General features: G+C 38.7%; 1 protein-coding gene across 4 annotated transcripts in view; it reads right to left on the bottom strand.

Annotated features, from left to right (window-relative positions):
• The window catches only part of vcla (vinculin a), a 36,726-nt gene extending 16,313 nt beyond the window's left edge, over positions 1-20,413 (bottom strand). For all 4 annotated transcript variants that reach the window (XM_066693778.1, XM_066693780.1, XM_066693779.1 and 1 more), the window contains exons 1-6: positions 20,055-20,413; positions 7,262-7,332; positions 5,024-5,174; positions 3,134-3,242; positions 2,887-3,009; positions 2,360-2,520 (exon numbers count right to left, since the gene is read on the bottom strand). In XM_066693778.1, the coding sequence (XP_066549875.1) occupies positions 2,360-2,520; positions 2,887-3,009; positions 3,134-3,242; positions 5,024-5,174; positions 7,262-7,332; positions 20,055-20,222 (783 nt within the window). In that variant the 5' untranslated portion in view covers positions 20,223-20,413. The remainder of the gene's footprint in view (positions 1-2,359; positions 2,521-2,886; positions 3,010-3,133; positions 3,243-5,023; positions 5,175-7,261; positions 7,333-20,054) is intronic.
• Between the last annotated feature and the right edge of the window lie 548 nt (positions 20,414-20,961).

Raw genomic sequence — 20,961 nt, 5'->3', positions numbered from 1 at the left:
GGGTTATGAAAGTACTGCCGCCTGTGGAAAACAAGACTAACACAAACCCAGTCATCAATCCCAGCAAACAGTACAGCAAAGAAGAGGAGATCTGCACTACAGCTGCCTCCCACACAAGCACAGCCGTATGGCACACATTCTTCTTATTTTAGATGTGCATTAGTAATGAGGAGTTATATTAAGGGAAAAAAACACAATAGGGCATTCACATGGAGCACAACTGACACATCCGTGCCAAAAAGGAGAACTTCTCCTTCCACCGTGCTGCTCTTCTTGATGCAGAAAGAAATGTTAGCTTTGATGCATAAATGTGCATCTCCCTAAATCACTTCCCCCTCTGAGTTCCTCCCTTCCACTTGACAGAATAATGTCATGGCCTCAACATGAGCAAAACGCATGTTCCTCCTGATCTGTGCTGTATTGACTGATTGATTGATTGATTGATTGCTTGCTGGGAATGAGAAGGTGTTCTGGGCCTGTACGCTGATGCTTTACAGTACACCATCTGCTGCTGAGGCACTCCAGTGAAATTAATAAACATTGATGTGTCAAACGGAAAGGATGCCAAATACTTCAAGTCTTGTGTTGAATTAACCATTAAGTAACAGTGGAGACTCAGCTGTTACACTATACATTAAGAAACCCCCACCCCCCTCCCCACCCCCATTTACTTTCGTCTATCGATCGCATAATGGAATCTCATGAAAACTGGCTGAGCCACAACTGTGCAATTTCAAGGTTACTTAACCTTGTCAAATCACTCATTCCAGTCAAAGCTACCAAGACAGTGGAAGGGTTTTGCACTCTGGAAAAGTGGTCCGAGATTATATTCCTGAGCAGGAGCCTTATTACACTCATATCTGTCATACAGTCATTATTGTGTCTTTGCTTGTGTTATTGATGTTAAGCATGTGATTATGCAGATTAATTAAAGAAAGATTCCAGTACTGTATGTTTTTTTCAGACCAGAGTTGGTTTAGTTGGAATTTCAGGGTTAAGAGAGCATTCCTCCAAATTAAAAGAGGCTCTAATAATGGACTAATCTAAACGCTGTCGTCCAGCTGGAGAAGACACTCGTTTCAGCAGAGGAGAGAGGAGAAGGTCTGCCTGTTCTTTAAGTAAATCTAATTTTCATAGATTTAAATGGCTATACAGGCCCATACATCATATCCTACGGCTTAAATAGCACTTAAGATACATGTACCTGTATTGAAATATAAAAACATAACTTTTAAATTCTTCTCAGAAAGAGGTCTCTGCAGCCCTTCACCTCTCTCCTCTACTGAAACATTTGCTTTTTCAGAGTGGATGACAAATTGTACACATGACACATCTATACAGCTGTGAAAAAGAAATGCACATCCCTAATCCCTCATTCTCTACCCTCCTCGAAAAGGCTCCCCTGCACCTATGATATTCCTGGGAGGTTTTTTGTTTTGCTATTGGTTGATGCCCCAATAAACTCTTTAAAATATGCTTGTAGGGAGAAAAAAGGAAGCCAAGTCAACAGATTTTCCTTCTTTGTTAAAACTATGGGATTGTGTGGGAGAGAGGAACCCAAAAGAATGATGTCGGTTAAATCTCAAAAAACAGACAATCTCATTTAAAACAATAAATATTAGTCTCCTCGTTTTCCAAATACAGCATCATTTAATCTATAATGCTGTATCGAAAGTATTACTCACCCAGAAGGCACAGCTATTTAAGAGTCTACAGATCGAAATACTAACGACGGCACACACAAAAGCAACCGCATGGCACAATACTGTCTGCACACTGCACACAGAACCAGCAGACATGCTGCAGCACAACAAGGGGGGAAAGAGGTAGGCTTACCTTCTACAGGGAAGAAAAGAATGGAAAAGAAAAGGAAGAACAAAAAATACAGATGTTTAACTAGTTATAACAATCAAGCAAACAGAAAAGTGGAAAAGAATAAAAAAAGGTAGATTAGGTGTAAATTTAAGTGACATGGAAAAAGAAAATATTTAAACCACATGCTAAGCAGGAGAAGTGTAGAATCAAAAAGAAAAAACGAAAGGGTATCCAAGCAGTTTAACTTTAATTCTACAAGAAACCTGGATAAGATTGAGATTACCATCTTTAAACCTTAAAATAATTTGTCAAATATACTTATATATAAGCAAAACTTTGTTATATTTAATACGCTAATATGCTCTGTATATGTACATGTTTGTAACCATAGTTTTAAAGCAATAGGAATTTAACGACAGCCTGCACCAGTGCTGCCTAACCCTACTGGGCATTCTGGGGAATGCAGGGCCTCTGCAGCACAGCACAGAAAAGGAGGGAACCGCCTTCAATACTCCGGTGTTAAGAGAGCACAGGCACAACCTACTTTGTTAGCCCAGGCGTCCTCGTCCCAAGATGTCAGCTGCAACACACGGATGATCTCATTAATCTCGGTGCTCATCTTCTCCACGGTGAAGTTGCGGTTCTTCAGAGACTCTTCAACGCCTTGGCTTTTGGAGCTTTTGGTTGTCACATAGATTTTAATGGCTGTCAAAATCGAAGCAACAGGCTTTATTATTTTGTGTGCCTTTCCTTTTACTTACAGCCCACTAAAGTACTTGTTTGGTCTTTTCTATGGTCCATAGGTTCCTGATCTTAATTTTGTATTTGCTGGCGAATTTCACTTAATCATGCTGTTCCATTTCTCACTGAATATTTTTCATTACCCTTTGCAAAAAATATATTATACTTTACCATTACATTATTGGTATTTGTTTTAAAATGACAGTTGGAAACACCACCACACTACACAGATGTTTTCAGTTCAATTATCTCCATTGCTGCTCACTGGCACCACTACACAGGGTCAGCATCCCTGGAGCAGAGTGTGTTGCCAGGAGCATCTCAGCTCACCTGATATGAGCACAGGCAGCAGCTCCTTCACGGTGTTCATGGAGTTGACGAGCATCACTCTGTGCTCCTGATGGGTCAGCTCCTGCTGCCTCTCATCAATCATCTTGGCCATCTTTGTCATTCCTGGAGACCAAATAATAGAGACAATGCTTTCATATGTGCCTGTCCAATGCACACACCAGAGCCTAACTTTATACATTCAGATCAACTCAAAAAAAGTTTTATATTGTATTAAATCCTGTCAAACCTGGTCCCAGATTTTTAGTGTACGTTACTAAATCTTCCATGGTCTCCACCACTTCTGCCACGGTTAAGTATTCCAGGATGCCTTTGCACACACGGATAATTTTGCGCACCTACAGTGACAAGACAAGATAAGAAGCAAATTAATTACAAAATTCCCAGTTAATAACCATTAAATGCCCCTGTACTTTCATTACCCTCATATATGCAGTGCTGAAGTCATGAAAAAGCAGTTTGCAATCTATTGAAAACAGTTTTTGCCAAAATATTAGTTCTATATACTTACTTGTCATCTAAACTCTTCTTGATTATGAAACATGCAGATATTCTAGTTTAATCCTATCATATACCACTAAAATGTTTGTATTATGATCATTTACAACCTGTAGCATAGGCATACAAAAGTGAATGTACACCACAATTAGTGGATAAGTGAAACTGACAAATATTAAACCATTGAATTCCTAAGAACATAACACCTATTTACCTTTAAATAGTACTATATTATGATACAGTACTATGATACAGATTCTGCATCTATGATACAGATTAAAATCCTGTACATTAAAAATAATATATTTATAAACCAAAAATAGAAAAAAAGTCAGTATGTAATTTCATGTAAATAATGTAATTTGCATATAATTATCTTTCATCCTGTGGTCTGATTGAAAGACTCGCTGTCCTGGAATTCAGTTTTCAGACTTTACAATTAGCAGTCTGCTCTCATTCCCTCTCTACCAAGCAGAACACCACCTTCTACAGAAAAAAATATTGTTGGAGGCTAAATCCAAATATTTGTTAGCAGTTTTTTTTTCAAAATGATTAGCTGGCCAGAAAAAGGGTAATTAGTAAATGCATTTCTGGAGTCCTTAACACTGCAGTTTTTGCCTTTTCACTTTTAACATTAGAAAACAAACGGGTATAGATTTTTTTCATTGATCTGTCCGAAGGGCCAAAACACAGGACACACCTTTTTGTTTACAAATTGTTATAATACTGAAAAAATTTGAACCCCAACCTACGCCACCGTGTGTAACAATGTTAATTTAATCTGGCAGGACACAGTCAACCAGCCTGAAAGACAAGGTCTTTTGATACATTATTCATTTTGAAAAATTGTTTTATACAGATGCAGTTCTTACAAACTCAAATCTTTCACCAAAAGTTCCGGGACTGAAAATGGTGTGAAGTGAACTCTTTCATACGAAAGGAAGCCCTCAAAACTGTGCTCTCAGTCTTGTGATTAGGGATCTTATGACTGAATCAAAAGCTGTTAAGGCAATTGGCAGTCATTTTTTCACCTCTTTAACTTAAAAGAGAAGTATTCCAGCAGCAGACAATCATAGAATCACATTTAACAGACTTCTCTGTTTCTTATCAGTTTGTGAAAGGGGTAAGACCCACAGGAGATCAAGTCCCAACAAAACAGATGAACAAGACATGCATGATTCCTATGCTGGTCTGCACACAGAGTAAATTCATTCCACACAAAAGTTGAATAATAACAGTTAAGCTATCTTTATTCCTTCCGTTAATGAGTAGAAATTAGGAAGGAACCTGAACAGAATCCATCAGTCTCTCAAGTCGTGTAGCCAATGTATTATTTACCAGTATTTCATGTCAAGGTCAATCTGGACAACTTATCTGTAAGTCGCCCTGGATAAGGGTGTCTGCCAAGAAATAAAAAAAAAAATAAGAGTAATTGCTCTTTTTCACTGCGCGTTATCGGTGTTTGAGAAAATTACTTTGTTGCTGTTGGGAGTTGATTCATTAATCCTCGGTGTCAGTGTATTTTATATTGTACTAAATCTTGTCACAGGTATAGCTGCCATTACAGATCGCAGATGAGAAGTGTGTAATGGATACCCATTAAGTATTCAGCCTGGCATACCTCAGCCTCATCGAACGTCAGGAGCAGGTCCGAGGTCCCAGAGAGAATGCCCCGGGAGCCATCAATGAGGTAATCGCGAGCAGGGACAGAGTAGGGGTCTGCTTTCAACATCTGGGCTGCCTGGACCAGCTTAGTACAGGCGGTCTCAACCCTGCGAGGAAAAAGAGAGGTTGAATCTTAATCTGCATACAGAAATCATGGTGGCAATGGTAGATTTTTTTTTAAAACAACTGAAATAGTAAACTATTAATGCTTGCACTACTTCTGCAAACAATTCCCAAAATAATGTCATCTGTAATGTAATGTAATCTGTAAATCATAAGAATGCCAAAAAAGCAAAGCAAGAGCCTGCAATCTAGGCTTTAAATTCTCGTTTAATCCAGAATCTATCAGAGATATCCTAATTAGATACGTGCCCAGGATCTCCACATGAGTTGAAGCTGTAAGGAGCTCTGTCATACAGGATGTCCCTCTGCTTTAGTGCTACAGTAGCTGCTCCTCCAGCTCAAAAGACTTCTTGTCAAACAGTAAAGGAGAAGTTCATATTTCAAATTGCAATGCAAAAGTTGCTCCAAGGGGGATCATAATGTATGTGCATGTTTAACTTTCTCTGTCAAGACTGGCACTTTCAATATGTTCTGGCACAACAGTTCCAAATGAGCCTTGCTCCTACATGCAGCTGCAGTAATGCATAAGTGGATCCCATGCATACTATATATAGAGACGAAGCTGTGGTCTTTGCAGGGGACCCAGGGTGCAGTGATTGATGGCAGAGCAACAGAGTTAATTTATGCTGCAAAACGTGTCAGCTGGGAGATTGAAACTCCTTTGAGTCACCTTTCTTAACTCTTTCTGTAAGGTCCTTTCCTCTTTATTTGTCAGTTAGGAAAGCAATTCAAATGGGCTGGTAGCAGAACAAGATTAAACTGAAATCAGTTCAGATTTCACAGTCTAGAAGACTTAGCTGGTATACCACTGAGTCAGACAGATGAGGTAAACAAAATTCCATTCTCCTATGAGATCAGTCAGCAGGAGAGTACGCAACACTAGTGCAAACCCTAACCCTAGCTCATACCAAAATATAAATAAATAACTACATCATTCAAAGACTCTGTAAACAACCCAAGTGTAAACTTTAGACCATCATTACCTTTATCTGTATCCATAAATAAAACAAGATCTCAATATTCAATGCATTTAATTAAACTTTAATTTTTTACATTGCAGCAGCTTCACAGTTTACGTCCTCATTATGAAGTGCACAAAAAGAGGGACAAGAGAAACAAAGGTTTCAGTAGAAACCTCTGTTTCTGAGGGATATTTTATCTGCAGCTGTGGGCACGATGCGCTAAACCGTACAGGAAGTACTATGCAAACTAGGCCCTCATTTTTTCATATAGCTCTAGTATTATCCAATGATTTTCACTCCTGGGGCTTTAGGGAAACATTAAAAGAGAGCATACCTACAGTTATTAATAACACAGTTGGTGTGTGCCTGCCAAAAGATACTTCAAGCTTCAGCTGTTTGAGATCGTCTGAAAGCAACATACTAACATACCAATGCAGCACCAAGTTAACCTCAAACAAGACATTTATCAGTTATGTTCATGACAGTTCAAACCTAACCCTTCTGATAGTAGGCTAGAAAATGCATACATAATGCAGCAAAAGTCTGTTCATATGGTTGCAGCACAGTAAGTATTGACTGCTCTTTAATTCTACACAGAAAGACAGACATTCACATTCAATTGACATTATGCAACCAACTGTGGCTCGAATGAATTGCATTTACAACACAAAGTGTAAACTCCTTTATTGAGAATAGGAATAAGATGTATACAAGACATAATATATTAAGCAATACATTTGAATTAGAACCCATTACGGTCTAGTTACAATGAATATGAATAGTAATACTATTTGACTGAAATTTATGCAGAGGCAATATCATTATGAAAGAGCTCAAGCCTTTGGGAGACATAAATCATCTAAATGTCAATTAAGTATCCTGTTACAGAGTTCACAGAGATGATGTCAAATATCTGGTGCCACTTTGTAAAGAGCTGTTGAGGTGCAAGAGTATTAAAGGGACATTTAAGTGCATCACTAAAAAAGCAGGGCTGAGGTGATAATGACCTATTTAAGGTTGCAGAGACATTTAACTCAAATGATTAAAAACAAGAAGTAGTGAAGATATCACACTTAATCATACACATGACTCGGGCAAAGTGTGCTTACTTAATAAAGGCAGGAGGCATGTCCCTTTTCATTATCTGGTCCTCAGTGGTCTGAACAGTCTCCTTCCCCACCTGCAAAAGAAACAAAAACAAATACATTAAACACACTGTGGTCAATCTATAATAAAGTGCAGTATATTAGCTAAGAGCATCAATAAAGTATGTCATGCCATCATCTGATCTAAGCTTCCCCATATTTTGCAGATCTTATACCAGAAAGTACAAAACTCGAAAGGCAGCAGGAAATTATGCTTATCACAACGCCTCTATTTTTAGCAGTTAAATTCTCACTGTAGGCAGGGATAGATGGGCTAAGTACAAACACTAGGGATTTTTCTTCTGTATAATACAATTAATTGAATCTAACTAGTCAAAAGGAGCAGCCAATTTGAAAAAGCTCATGGATATCAGTAGCATGCAGAGATGGTTCTGGGCATAGTTTTTGACTTCTAATCACGTAAACCTGAGATTATTGTTCCTGTATGAAACAGAAAGCACAAATTAACGAAGCTCATTACCCAGGAAATCAAAGCTTTGTACAGTTGAAGGATAGGAAGTTGCCAAGAGCACTGAAAATCAACCTCCTTTTAGAGCCTATGCTTCATTGATATGATGTATATTTGATACTGAAGAAGGTTACAAATGTCAACATACTACATGTATGCATGTATAAGACTGTGTGAGGATGTACAAGTCTTTTTCAAGATATTTACTTTACAATAACTGATAACAACTCGACTATCTAATGTTTTTTTCTTTAATAAAATGTACTTCTTCAATGAGATTGAATATCTACCTACACTGTAGCTTTCTTTCCTTCCATAATTAGACAAATCACACATATATTGGAGACAAAGACCCACTACCTAGATTACATTTGAATGACATGATCTGTGCCAACAAACAAACAAATTGAGGAAATAAATAAATGAAATGACAGGTCAATTTAGTTACTTAGTATTTCTATAAAATGAAACGTGAACAGTTCAGAACATATGCATGTGTCACATAAAAAATAAAAAAGATCAGAGCAAATGAGGTAATGCCCAGCCAGGGAAACTGTGCAGTCTTGCAAATCAAGTTGACTGAAAAACTCCATGAAAATGGAGTCTTAATACAGTGACACTGCTTGTTAAAAGGAGTTCAGTTCTGTCCCAGAACAATAAACTACTGTCTCAACAATGAACTCTAAGCAGTTTCACTCATCAATGCCCTATATAAAATGACAGGGTTTGGGCGAGGGCCAGCACACTAGGGAGGCAATTTGCTGAACTTCCTAAAGTGTAGCAATGTTTAAAGAGTCATTATGGTAGTCCATCTTTAATAACTTCCAGACAGATTTTATTAAAAGTGGACAAATCACAGACTCTTGCAAGTTTTTGCATCATGTAAAAATCCTGGAGAATTTTACACACAATGAGCATGCCCTTCAAGAACCTCAGGAGCCCCACTACAGAGTTAAAATTCAGCAATGGTAGTATAGGATATGGAAGAAGCTTTTATCTCTTAAAACCACATGGCTTTTGCACACGTTTCACCGGATGCAATTACATCCACACACTTGCCTACATTTTTTTAATTTACGTGTGTCAACAGTAAATAGGCTTTTGAGCTCTAGTTCTCTTCTGGCTCGAGGAAAGAAAGATGGCATAGTGCTCTGCTGAAAATTGACACTTTAATCTAACAGACATTATAATCATTATTTTAAATGATTAGAAACACACAACCTATAAAACAAATGGAATTGGCGAGATCAGGCAGTTTCTTCTCTAACACAAAATAGGTAATTAGCATTCCATCTGACACCAGTGTACAGATATCCCCTGGCTATCAGAGCACCACTAGCTGTCAGGCGACTATGGAGCTAAATAGCAATCAGAGTTGGCCAAGTTTCCCTGCTACACATTTCTTTAGCTTCTTTTCATTGGTCCTTATGAAGTACAGGGTCATAAAATATATCCAGTAAGATTACAGCTGGGTTAAATTGGGAACCAAGGTTTGACTGTTTCCCAGGGGAGGTGAATTAAGTGTTGAGGAGCTGCCAGCAGAATGCAAATTTGACATTCCAACCACAAGCCTCTAACAGTCAAAATCCAAATGCCAACAGCAGGATAGACAGAATGCACCGGACTTAATTTGGCACAAGGAAATCTCCAGCCAATAACAATGGCTCAAGACTTTTAAATTGTTCACTTCCTTAGACAAAATGCATTCTAAAATCACTTCCACACAGTGACAATTCCCCACCAGGCAATGGCACGGTGTTGTGAGTCACAAGAGTGGGAACCCCACCAACCGCCCCCACCCCCGAGTCTTGGCCTTTGCCTCATCAGTCCAGAAGATTCTTGTCAACTTGCTTATTACAAGGAGATGCATTCCATTAGGGGTTATTATTAGTGGTCTGCACCTGCCACTGGTGGACACCCTGGGCACAGGAAGTAAGGCTTAGCCACCGTGCCATTGCACTCCAATACAGCACAGCACAGCTAGGCCGCCAGCCAGGAGCCCTGGGGCTGCCCGAGTGATCCCCCGGGGGACTGCTACGCACAGAGGTACACTACGCACACACAGAGTTAGCAACATTCATCACTGTGCAAACTCACCTGCAACGAAAACCCTAGTTTAAGGGTTAAAAATGAGACTACTGCTGTAATTGTTTTACCTTTCAAATATTATACATAAGTATCAGATCTATAGTTTTCAACAACTGCATTATTAAGCTGTAACAACTTAAATTGTTAAAGTGCTTAATAAGACATATTTGATGTCGTAGAACAGATTGAGTCAATAGGATTCACTCTTTTTCTCCAGACATTCCTCTCAACCCTCTAACTTTAAAACAGATAAACATGCCTCCTGCTTGTGTTTACTGAGCAATTCTGTTCAAGGTCATGCAGAGTTCACAAAAGACTAATGCATGCCTTGATGATGTGGTGTAGTTTTCCACATCCAACACAGTTCTGCTTTTTAGTTCATAAATCTATCCCTGAAGGATGCGTATTTCATCTATTTAAAGAGGGCTTTTCAATCCTCAAAATACTCCAGTGTAACCCAACATTTACAGTTAATGTCCTTCCACATCATGACAGAGTACTGAAAGGAACCTGGCACAACCAAAGCACAGGAAACATAACTATCGTGGTTTTCATCCTCTGTGCAGTGCATATGAAAAACAAGCTCTCTACCACGCCCCTGCCATCTTCTCCCTGTATTCAGTGTTGCATATGCAGTTTTGCAGGAGCTTATTAGTAGTTTATTTTTTATGTGCGCCCTGGCAAATGAGTCAGGCCAAGAGAACAGCAATTAATTCAATCTTTTATCAGTAGCCTGACACCCACTAATGTCACAGCTTGCCACAACATACTGCATTCAAATAATGCAAGTAGCAGCCAAGTCTAAAAACCGATTAGGTGGTGTCCTTCCCTAAAGTGGAAAGGTTTACTCTTCTCTTCCAGATGCCGACAGCATTAAGGAATAAAGAGTCCACCCCCTTCTGAAGAAGAACAAGTATGACTAAGCTTGTACAAGAGGCTGTGCTTTGTTGAGATTCCTTCAGTACATGTGAGAAGTCTAATAATAAAATCAATAAAAAAAACTTCATACATTACTGGATTCTGCAAGTGGGTACATTTTTTGTTTTGTTCAGAAGAGTGGCATCTAGCTTTTAGGGGGATGAAACTGAGCTTGATTCACTTTTATCATAATGACATTAACTGCTGTCTATCACATGTTTAGATTTAAGTTTTAGAAAATGGCAGGCAAAAGAAATTATACCAATAGAAAACATTACCACATAAGCCTGAAATAAAATGTAAAACCAGTCTATTCTCCAGAAATGACTATCACAACCAGCACCTACCAACAAATCAAATAAGTACTGGCCTTCTTATCCCATTAACAACATGTGGTGTAAAATGGTATAAAGGTTGTGCTCTGTCCTGAAAGATGCTTGTTTACAAGACAGTTTAATGGCATTTCTAAGAGGTTATACTACCCTAAGCAAGGCGGCGGCACTCCAAGAAGATCCCTTTTAAGGAAGCCCATACAAGTAAGTTGAGTCCATAGAAGGCTCTCAGATTCTCTCCAAGCAACCAAAAACTTTCGAACTGCTTTCAATTTAGCTCATCTGCTAGAGACCATAAAACAAACAGAAGTGAGGAAACATGCTGATGAACACTTTATATATAAACTTGTGTGTTACGGTTATAATCCACAGCTGAGAAGTCATTGGAGTGTAAATAAAGTAAAATAAAGCTGCTACAAAATAAAGAAATGAAAAGGCATTTGCATTAAAGAGATGCTACCCATTATAGAACAGTGCGTGAATGATCAAGTCAGTGAGCACAAATAATTGAACTCTTTGTAATTACAGCAATTTGATTGCTCTTGGAAAAAGATAAACATCAGCAGAAAAGAAAAACAGGCATATCGTCATAAGTAACAGAAAATGGAAACTCCTGACAATAATAAACCAAGTCTGGACATAACATGGGTTAGGAATAACAAAGTACAGACATTTCAACATTGCAAGGTAACGATTTTCTTCATGATGGATGTACAAAGTGTTCACAATACTAATCCTTTCACATAATAGTTCATACCAGGACTGAATCAGTAATATTTTGTGGTAGTTCCTACATAACAGGGTGTCTATTCTGAGGGGGGAAAATAAACTATTGCTTGAAGTATTAATTCTTAATACAAGGATTGTCCTATCCAGCTAATGGCTGCCATATCTCCCCAGGCTCACAGAGAACTGAGAATCACCCCAGTTGTATAATGTTCGGGTGGGCTGCGATTTCTAAAGAGCTCTGCAGACCGCTCTTTCATTGCTATAATCCACATCCATGTTGCTCTCACTGAATAGGCCTGGCCCCACACAGGTTGCACTCATCAGCTCTTTCTTCTTCCTGTCATCCTCCTCGAGTCATCATATATCCTCAGAGCTGCAGACTCTGAACAACTGCAGTTTATCTGCCAGCTGTCCAAAAACTACAAATAACCTCTTCTCAGTTCTTGTGCTCTCTTATGGCTAAAGTGAGTCAATGGAACAAGAACTGAGGGTCGTTTTATTTCCTGATGCATCTCAATGTCAGTGACTCACCAGAAGCTTTTCCCCTGGTACTCATGGCAACCAATAGATCCTCAGTTAAAAGGAAGATTCCTAAACAGTCTGCTGTTTTTGCACTCTCCAGCAGTGCGAGAACATATTTGCAGTGTTAAAGTGAGGAACAGTGCTGAATGCCAGCCAACTCTCTTTCCTCTGCCCTTCCTGTTTTGTACCGTTTGGCCGTACTGATCAATGCAAGACAAGAAAGCACTTCAGGGCAATCAACCAAACTATCACAGAATCCACCTAAGGAAAACTATTTTACATGTAATATGTAGATACATATTAAAAGATTATAAAAAAAAAAAAAAAAAAAATCTGCTGTATACAATAGAAATAAAATAAAAAAACGCTATCAAGCAATGTTTTATGATTCAATATGCAGTTCAACAATCAAGCAGTACAAGTTAAAAACACACCAGCAACAGTGTCATGGTCATTTATCTCCATGGCCCTTTTCCAAAGCAAAGAGGTGCACTCGACGCGTAACGATGGAAGGAACTCTAACGGACATATAGATTTCACACTGCATGGGGCTTCGGCTGCTCAGCCCGCGTTGTCAGACTTGGCACTGGAGACAGACAGACATGCCGTTTGCCAGATTGTGATGCAGTCAGAGCTTAGTTTACTGTTTTATCTCCATAAAAAGCAAGAGAGGGGAAAACAAGACAGAAAGGCTACTGTGCCATGCCCATATGCAGAGGGGCATTATAAATGAATGGAGATCTGGTTACCTGTTCCTCTTGGCTCCAGAACAGTTTATAGATCTCATTTCAGCTGCCATCTCAGTGATGCTCAGAATAACGTTGAACTGTAGATAAATTCTAGCCAAGCAACAGAAAACCATTAACCTATGGGAAAATTGATTTTGCTACAAATGATAAGTAATACATGTGTTCCTTGGTTTATAATTAATGAATGATAATTCAATTACAATCAGCTAAACGTTTGCAGAAACTTTAAGGAATGGATCTATTACGATCGCATGCACAAACTAATTAGATTTCATATAAATTACATAATTGCATCTTGTAAACTAATTCTTTTTTTTTCCCCATTTCTGAATCCAAAGAAACTCCTATAATAAAAGGAATCCTTTGAACTAATTTAAAGCACTGTTATGCACCAACACATTGACCACAAAACCATGCAAAACAACCACAAACTAAAATAAAATGTGTATTTATAGAATCTTCTGAAAAAGTTTAAATTCAGAACCATCAAATATCAGCTTTTTTTTTTTTAAGAATAATTAGAAATAAAATTCATTTAGAAATATGTAATAATGCTATAACCGATTACCCTCAGTAAATAACATTCCAATCCTGACATTTGCCAATTGCTGAGTATATGCTTTTACAGAGTGTTTAAATACTGGCATTGCCCACAGACCCAATGCTATGCCTGTCCACAGTTTATTAGAGCAGGTGCACTACAATGTTCGCTTCAGGGGTAACAGCAGCCATTTCAGAGTGTCTTGCTAAAGACATCGACGCTGGTATTTCCCTCCACTGCAGGGAATCACTAACCTTCCTCGCAGGCTTGGCTGAGCCACTGAGGGCTATAGGAGCTGCGAACTGCATTACATGCAACAAGCAAGAAATCCCATCACCGCTTTAACAAGGTTAAATACGTTTGTATTTATTGTCCATTATTAAATAATTCCTAATTCAGAAATAATGTCTACATAACTTTTTAAGGGAGTTGTCAAGGAATAAACATTTGCATAAAACATTTGCTTATTTTGAATAATACAGGTTGAGTAAGGTAAATTTCAAAGTGGTCAAAATATTCTCTTTTATAAATAAAGACTTAAGAATGGTAAAACTGAATTAACGTACTGTGCTGGAGTTAATCTCACAGCGTGATTTTATTTATTTTTAATTCCTGATCACAGTTTTGCAATCTTGCCAGCCAGATGGACGTTGATTGAATTTCTCCCCCCCCTCTACCACTGACCTCATTTTTTGTTTCCAACCCCCCGAGCAGCATGTAATGGTTTGGTTTAGAGCTACTGTGCTGTGAATAAGGACACAAAAATCAATTATGCACAATAATAAGCCTGAAGCAGCAACTGAATACCATGTACCAGCTATCCACACTAATGACCCTGAACCTCAGCAAGAGTTATGGATTGATAATGTGACATTTCAGCATCTCAAAAAATGTAAGTTTCCATGTAAGTTCCCAGCCTTGCTTATTATATAAAATAGTTGTGCGTGGTCTCAGATAATTTACCTCAATACAGTGCTCTTTGCTTGCTTGCTTGCTTGCTTGCTTGCTTGCTATAGAAAAGTGCCAATATATTTCAGATCAGGAGGAAAGGAAAAACAAAAATGAAACAAAAGAACAGTGGAAGTTCCAATAAGAAAATAAAACTTACACCAGAATGACTTTATACCCAATTTTTAGAATTACATACAGGTTTTGAGGCATTTTCAAGAACTAACACGTCTGTTCTGCGGAGACAACAGATCGGGTTAACCAAGCTATTTCCTTGAGGATTCACGACGTAGGAAATAGCAAAAGGAACAGTCACTGCCAAGATTACAGAACATCATCATTACCCATAATAGGCAATGTGCAAGAGACCATCCATATACCTGTTGGAAAGCTCAATGTCTTTGAACAGTAAACTACTCTCATAAGCATCAAAAGGCAGGAAATGCACAGTGACCTGCACAATGACAAAATCTAATTTGGGAAAAAAAAAAGGGCAAAAAAAAAATTGAATCAACCAAAAGCGGTTTATTCATTGTACAGAACTTATTATCAGACGCAAGAAAAACTGATTTTTCTGAAACACCTGCTATCACAGTTACTACTTCTCATTCTCAGAGTCCAGAACAGAAATAGTGCTGCTTGGTTGTTGACTGAAGTAGTACTCAGACTCCTCTCGCAGTGATGCACAGCACAACTATAGAGGACGTTCCCAACAGAAATCAGACATTTCTCAATTACTGGAGACTGCGGACCACAAACCAGCACTGACACAGCCCTGATTCCAGCTTTCAAATACAATTCGCATCACCATTCAGTCTACACTCCACGTATATGCCACATTATTTCACCATTTTTTTTTTTTTAATTATTATTATTATTTATTTATTTATTTAAGATCTCAAATTCTTGTGGGTGTTTAGAAGTCATAGCATAAATTGTACTATTAGATTTGAGACAGAGGATAAGAAAGGAAAGGGAGAAAACTATCAAAACACAATTGCATTAATTAAGAAAGCACTGGAAAGAGGTTTGTGTTCTGTGCAAAGGCCTTGTAAGTTTCTCAGATTCAGCGTGGAATGCAGTGCTGGGAAGAGTGTCAAGAGCTCAAAGATGTCCTGCCAAGAGAGTAATAAAAGCACATGCAGCTCGATGGAGGCTTTGAACACTTAAGAGATAAAAAGCTTTCAGTGCTCAACAGAATCTGGCAACAGCCTGTCCAGTCTATAGGGTGGCTGAACTTTTCAACTGCACAAAAAACAAGGAAAGATCAAATAATCCCACAACATTATTAAAAATGCCCCACGCTGCCTTTATACTACAGGGCAGAACCAATCAGACTTTCATTCAGAAAATTTATTGAATTCAGAGTATCAGAATTCCAAATCTTTTGAAATTAAAGTCACATCAGCAACGAATACAGTAAATGCCCTTATTATTAGAGGACAGATTGAGATATCCAAGCTATCCTGGTTTGCTCCCACATGCTTGTTGCCTTAATCATGTTTTAAAAATATAGAAATATGACAGTCCTCTCTGTACAACATCACACTGTTGCATGATTAGGTAGGAGGCTTACAGTTCAGCGTACGACATGCATTTCATTAAAGCCTTTTCAGGACTAAAAGACCACTTTCTATACAAGCAGTAATAATTCAGTCATCATACTGAATAATTAATCCATGTAAACTGAGCTCCTGGACACGAGCGTAAACAAATGGCAGAGAGTGGAAGAATAAACAAGGACACGGATGTAGGTAATGAAAATGATCATGTATTCTCGGGCATCATCACAAAACCTTTACAGGAGAACCAGAGAAAGACAGTGTCACATATCCATGGGCAGAAATGTTTGAGTTATGATGGCAGTTTCAGAGAACATTCTTTGTAAATGCTCTTAGAATTATCTTATTTCATTCAAAAATAATAGGCAAAATACTGACAAAGGACTCCAGCATTTAGTTCAAAGCTAGTTCATTAAACAGGCAGTGTGGAAATTAATGTAAGCTAAGCAAAAGTTTGTTCAAGATTGATAGGAGGGAAATTGGCTTACAGTATTTTTTCCCACACAATTACAACAGCAAGATGCAGTTTCTAAGGGCAACAGGAAACAATTACAACATAAGCCAAACCTTCACCCTAGTAGAAAAGGAAATACGTGATCACTTCACACAAAAAAAGTAAAGCTTCAAACAGCAATCCAAAAAGAAATATAAACACCTAAGGACTGAAAATAAATTATGACCAAACTGACATTAGACCAAATATAAGACAAAACGGTTTGTATTCTGCTTGGACTACTTGTTCAAAAATATTTCAAAAGACACACAAAAACTGCAACTAAATTGGGATTTTACTATTCTATTTGAGCAAAAGACCAGAATTGGGGGGTAATCTGGCATGTTACTAAAACCTGTTAAACCAATTCAATAATAAGTCGCTTTAAGCGCTAACATGTTACAGTAAGAAACAGTGTTTGAGTGTGATGCATATTACAAACTGTGGATTGCACTAATGTTATTTGATGCTGTTATTTCTTAAATTTGTAATAATGGGAATAACCTTCCCTGCAGGCCAGTAATAACTACCAAGCTTAAATGAAGATGTGCACAGCAGGAAGAGTAAATTGCACAAAATTAGTTCAGCTAAGTGGATTTAATTCACTCCCAGTATTGATCTGGTCCCAGCATGAAGCACCACCTTTATCTAGGCTAGTTGTTTTTTTTCCACCAGCAGTAGTGACAGCAGAGTGCAGAATGAAAACATTGTACATCTACAGCTTACCAATGTAGACCTCATAGAATACAGCATCCAAAGAACAATCACTGTAACCTCCATGTGTGTTATTGTGTTTATCAGGATATTCAATTATGAAAACATGTTGTCTATATTACAGTTTGGCACATTCATATTTTATTTACAATTTGAAAAGAATAGTATGGCTGTATACAAACAAGCTCATGTAGTATAACCAAAATATGACATTACAGCTCAAATTGGCTATTCACAATTGAGAGCAGCTGCAATCATTATCCTTCTTCACAATCGCTAGTCTTTTGCTTTTCCACCTATATAATTTAACTATGAGGGATAAAAAGAAAGTAAATGAAACCTACTTCATGTTGTGGGAAGGGATAAGATATACAACTGGAGGCATGGTCATAAACAAACTGGCAACAACAGAGCCAATCGACATTTAATTTGCAACAAAATAAGTCCGAAACAGGGGCAAATATGTGTTTTGTCAAATCCAACTTGCATACATTTCACTACTGATAAATAAATCCGAGTATGAATGGCACATTATAATTTACTACAGCTATAAGGAGCTAAACGACACTTACAAAGATGGAGATCCATTGGCTGCATTCTTCCGAGGATAAAAATGTCACATGCAGGGGCCAAAATTAAACCTACCAACTGCCTGTGACTTAATCAGTGACAGTGTCTTACAGCATCATGAAACTGGATAGGAAAAGAAACAGTCACCGCTGACCTACAAGAGGGATCTGGTTTGAAGGGAGTTACAGAAATAAATATTAGCTACCCAATGTTTTGGCTTGGGAAAAAAGAATTAAAGTTTACTTAATAAGCATGAAACCTGAAACCCAAGACATTTTAATCAGGCGAGTCCTCTGAAGTAACTGCAACCACGTTGATATGTTTACATTACTAGAAAACAATGAGCATAATGTCCTGTTCAGGACCGCCAATTTATTTTCAGCAACACCTTGTGAAGGATCATTAGATACCCACACAATGCATTTCAAACACCTTGAAATTCAATCTGGAAAAAGTTCAGTATTTTCTGTGGCTAAAGTGCAGTGCCCAGTGAAACTACCATGACCCACAATTTTTTGTGTGTCACTTAGGACAGGGCAAATACAATATCTCTGCAGCCCTGTTTCCCTTACAGTCCATATTGTCATTAACGGCTTTTAATGCACATTTAAAACAAAAACAAAAGCTATGCAATCAATATTTACAAAGTAAAACTGTCACGATTCTAATAAGTTCATGACAAGTAGAGTTAACAAGTTCTTGAATATCAAAACAGGAAAATATTTCAGTATAACATATTTATGCTCAGTTCGTAACCAGTTACATAACAAATTGCTTAGAGAAAGTAGCAGCCCGATGCCATTATAAAACACCCCCCAAAGGATTATGATGTTGTTGTTGTTGTTGTTGTTGTTGATGTTGAGAAATGCTGGAGCATATCCAAAACAGTATATTTTTTGGGGTGTGTATTTCCCATATTATCACACTTTAGATGTAGACTTAATTCCCAGAGGAAACAAACATATATATATATATATATATATATATATATATATATATATATATATATATATATATATATATACACATACACACACATACATACATACATGAGAGAGAGAGAGAGAGAGAGACAGAGACAGAGAGAGAGAGAGAGATCACTTATGGCTGTGAAACCTGGCCACTAAACACAAAAATGTTACAGAAACCCCGCAGACGACACAAAGCAGCATGGAAAGATGTATGCTTGGAACAACAAGAAGAGACAGAAAAACAAGTACATGGATGCAAGAACTAACAAGAGTATGTGCCATCATTCAAAGAGTAAAAATGTTGGAATGGCAATGGGCTGGACACACTGCAAGAAGAACAGACCAAACAGACAAAAGAAGCTACAGACTGGATCCCAAGAGATGGAAAAACCCTAGAAGACGACCACATAAAAGACAGGAAGATGTGGTGACCTGGAAAGCAGAGGCTGTACATCAAAACAAGTAGAAACTGATTATTGGGGAGGCCTTCAACCAGTGATGCATCGATACAAACTGCTGCTATATTGTATAGAAAATCAGAGCTGAACAAATGCCTGCAGCATTTCAAAAATTGAAACCGTGTGTTCAGACTAATATTAATCACATTTAATGTACAGGTTTTATAATGCAAGTGGACAAAAGATTCCCCCCCCCTCCCAAAAAAAAAAAAGTATGGAGATATTGTTTTAATAGATGTTGTACATAGTTTTGCACTGCTAAACCTATTTAAAATGATACATATGAAAAAGATGACTTTATAAATAAGAGGTAGGCGTTTTTTAAATCATGACATCCACGCATGTGTGCCTACTCAAAACTACGGCAGAAAATGGCAAACAATTCAAGGCAGCAGACTTTCTGACAAATGGGTGACCAGGTTTCAGTTGCCCAACCCGTATTCAAAGGGGCAGGGCATCCTAAACACAACCGTGCCGTGCAGCAGCGCCGTAACACCTTCATTTATTCTGCTTTCACCGCAAAACTTTCCAAGTTGAAATGACCGTCCATCCCAGAAAGTGAAACTGGCGTGTGTGCGCAGTGTGTTTGCAGACCCTGGGCACAGTTGGCGCAGACAGGCGGCTACACAAGGCGAGGGCTGCGGCTCGGCTAGCACGGCGCCAGGTGAGACACTTTTCACTTTGCAGACTCACCCTGACGAGGTTGCTGACAGCCGCCTGCACGGCAGCCACAGGTCCGGTGAGGTCCGGGATCGCCTTGCCGTCCACCTCCCCTTCTTCGTGCATGATCACCAAGTGGGATATCTGCTGAGCCACGGGCTCCAGGATACTCTCTATCGTCTTCGTGTGGAAAACCGGCATGTTGGCAACTTAAATCCGCTCTCCAATGAAGAAAAAAAAAAAGGACAGGCTTACTTTTAACGCTGGTGTTTGCGTATATCGTAAAAAAGCACCAAAATCCCAATGTCTTTCCCGGATAGTTTCACTTTAAGAGAAAACTACAAGTCTCACTACCCCCTCCAGCCAGCAGCTATGAGACTCTGCGCTGCGGCTCCCAGCGGCTGAGCAACCTAAACCGCGACACGCCGACGCCCCGCCCTCCGGCCAATCGGATGCGCGACTGCCGGCGAACACGGCGTCTCCGATTGGTGCTCGCAGGTGCCACTCTCATTCCCTCTGCCCCGCCCGAGTGTGCTAGAGGCGTGAGCGCTTCCCAAATGACGTCATGCATTCTCATGCCCTAAAAAGGAGAATGTTGGACCTGGAGCGGAGGGGTGAGGATTCCGGAGCAGGAAGGCCTGGATCCCAGCCCGGCATCATGTCATGGAGACCAAGCGGCAGCCCTTGTAGGTCACATCAAAGTATACCTATATCTAAACACGCTTGGGCATCTCAATTAAATGCAATAAAATAACTCCATCAATGCAGTTATGAAAACAACGTTCTACCTAGTCTGTATACATTAATGAAGTAAAGCAATTAAACCTACAGCCAAGGAGCTAAGGGAAATGTGGTTTTACAAATATATACATGTACATATGTGACTGACAAGAAATTACACCTATCTTTTTGACACCTATTCATTAAAAAGTGACTCACA

This window comes from Amia ocellicauda, chromosome 20, assembly GCF_036373705.1.
Source record: "Amia ocellicauda isolate fAmiCal2 chromosome 20, fAmiCal2.hap1, whole genome shotgun sequence".
NCBI classification, from domain to species: domain Eukaryota; kingdom Metazoa; phylum Chordata; class Actinopteri; order Amiiformes; family Amiidae; genus Amia; species Amia ocellicauda.
The sequence above is the reverse complement of the archived record's forward strand: the minus strand, read 5'-3'. Positions and strand labels throughout refer to the sequence as shown.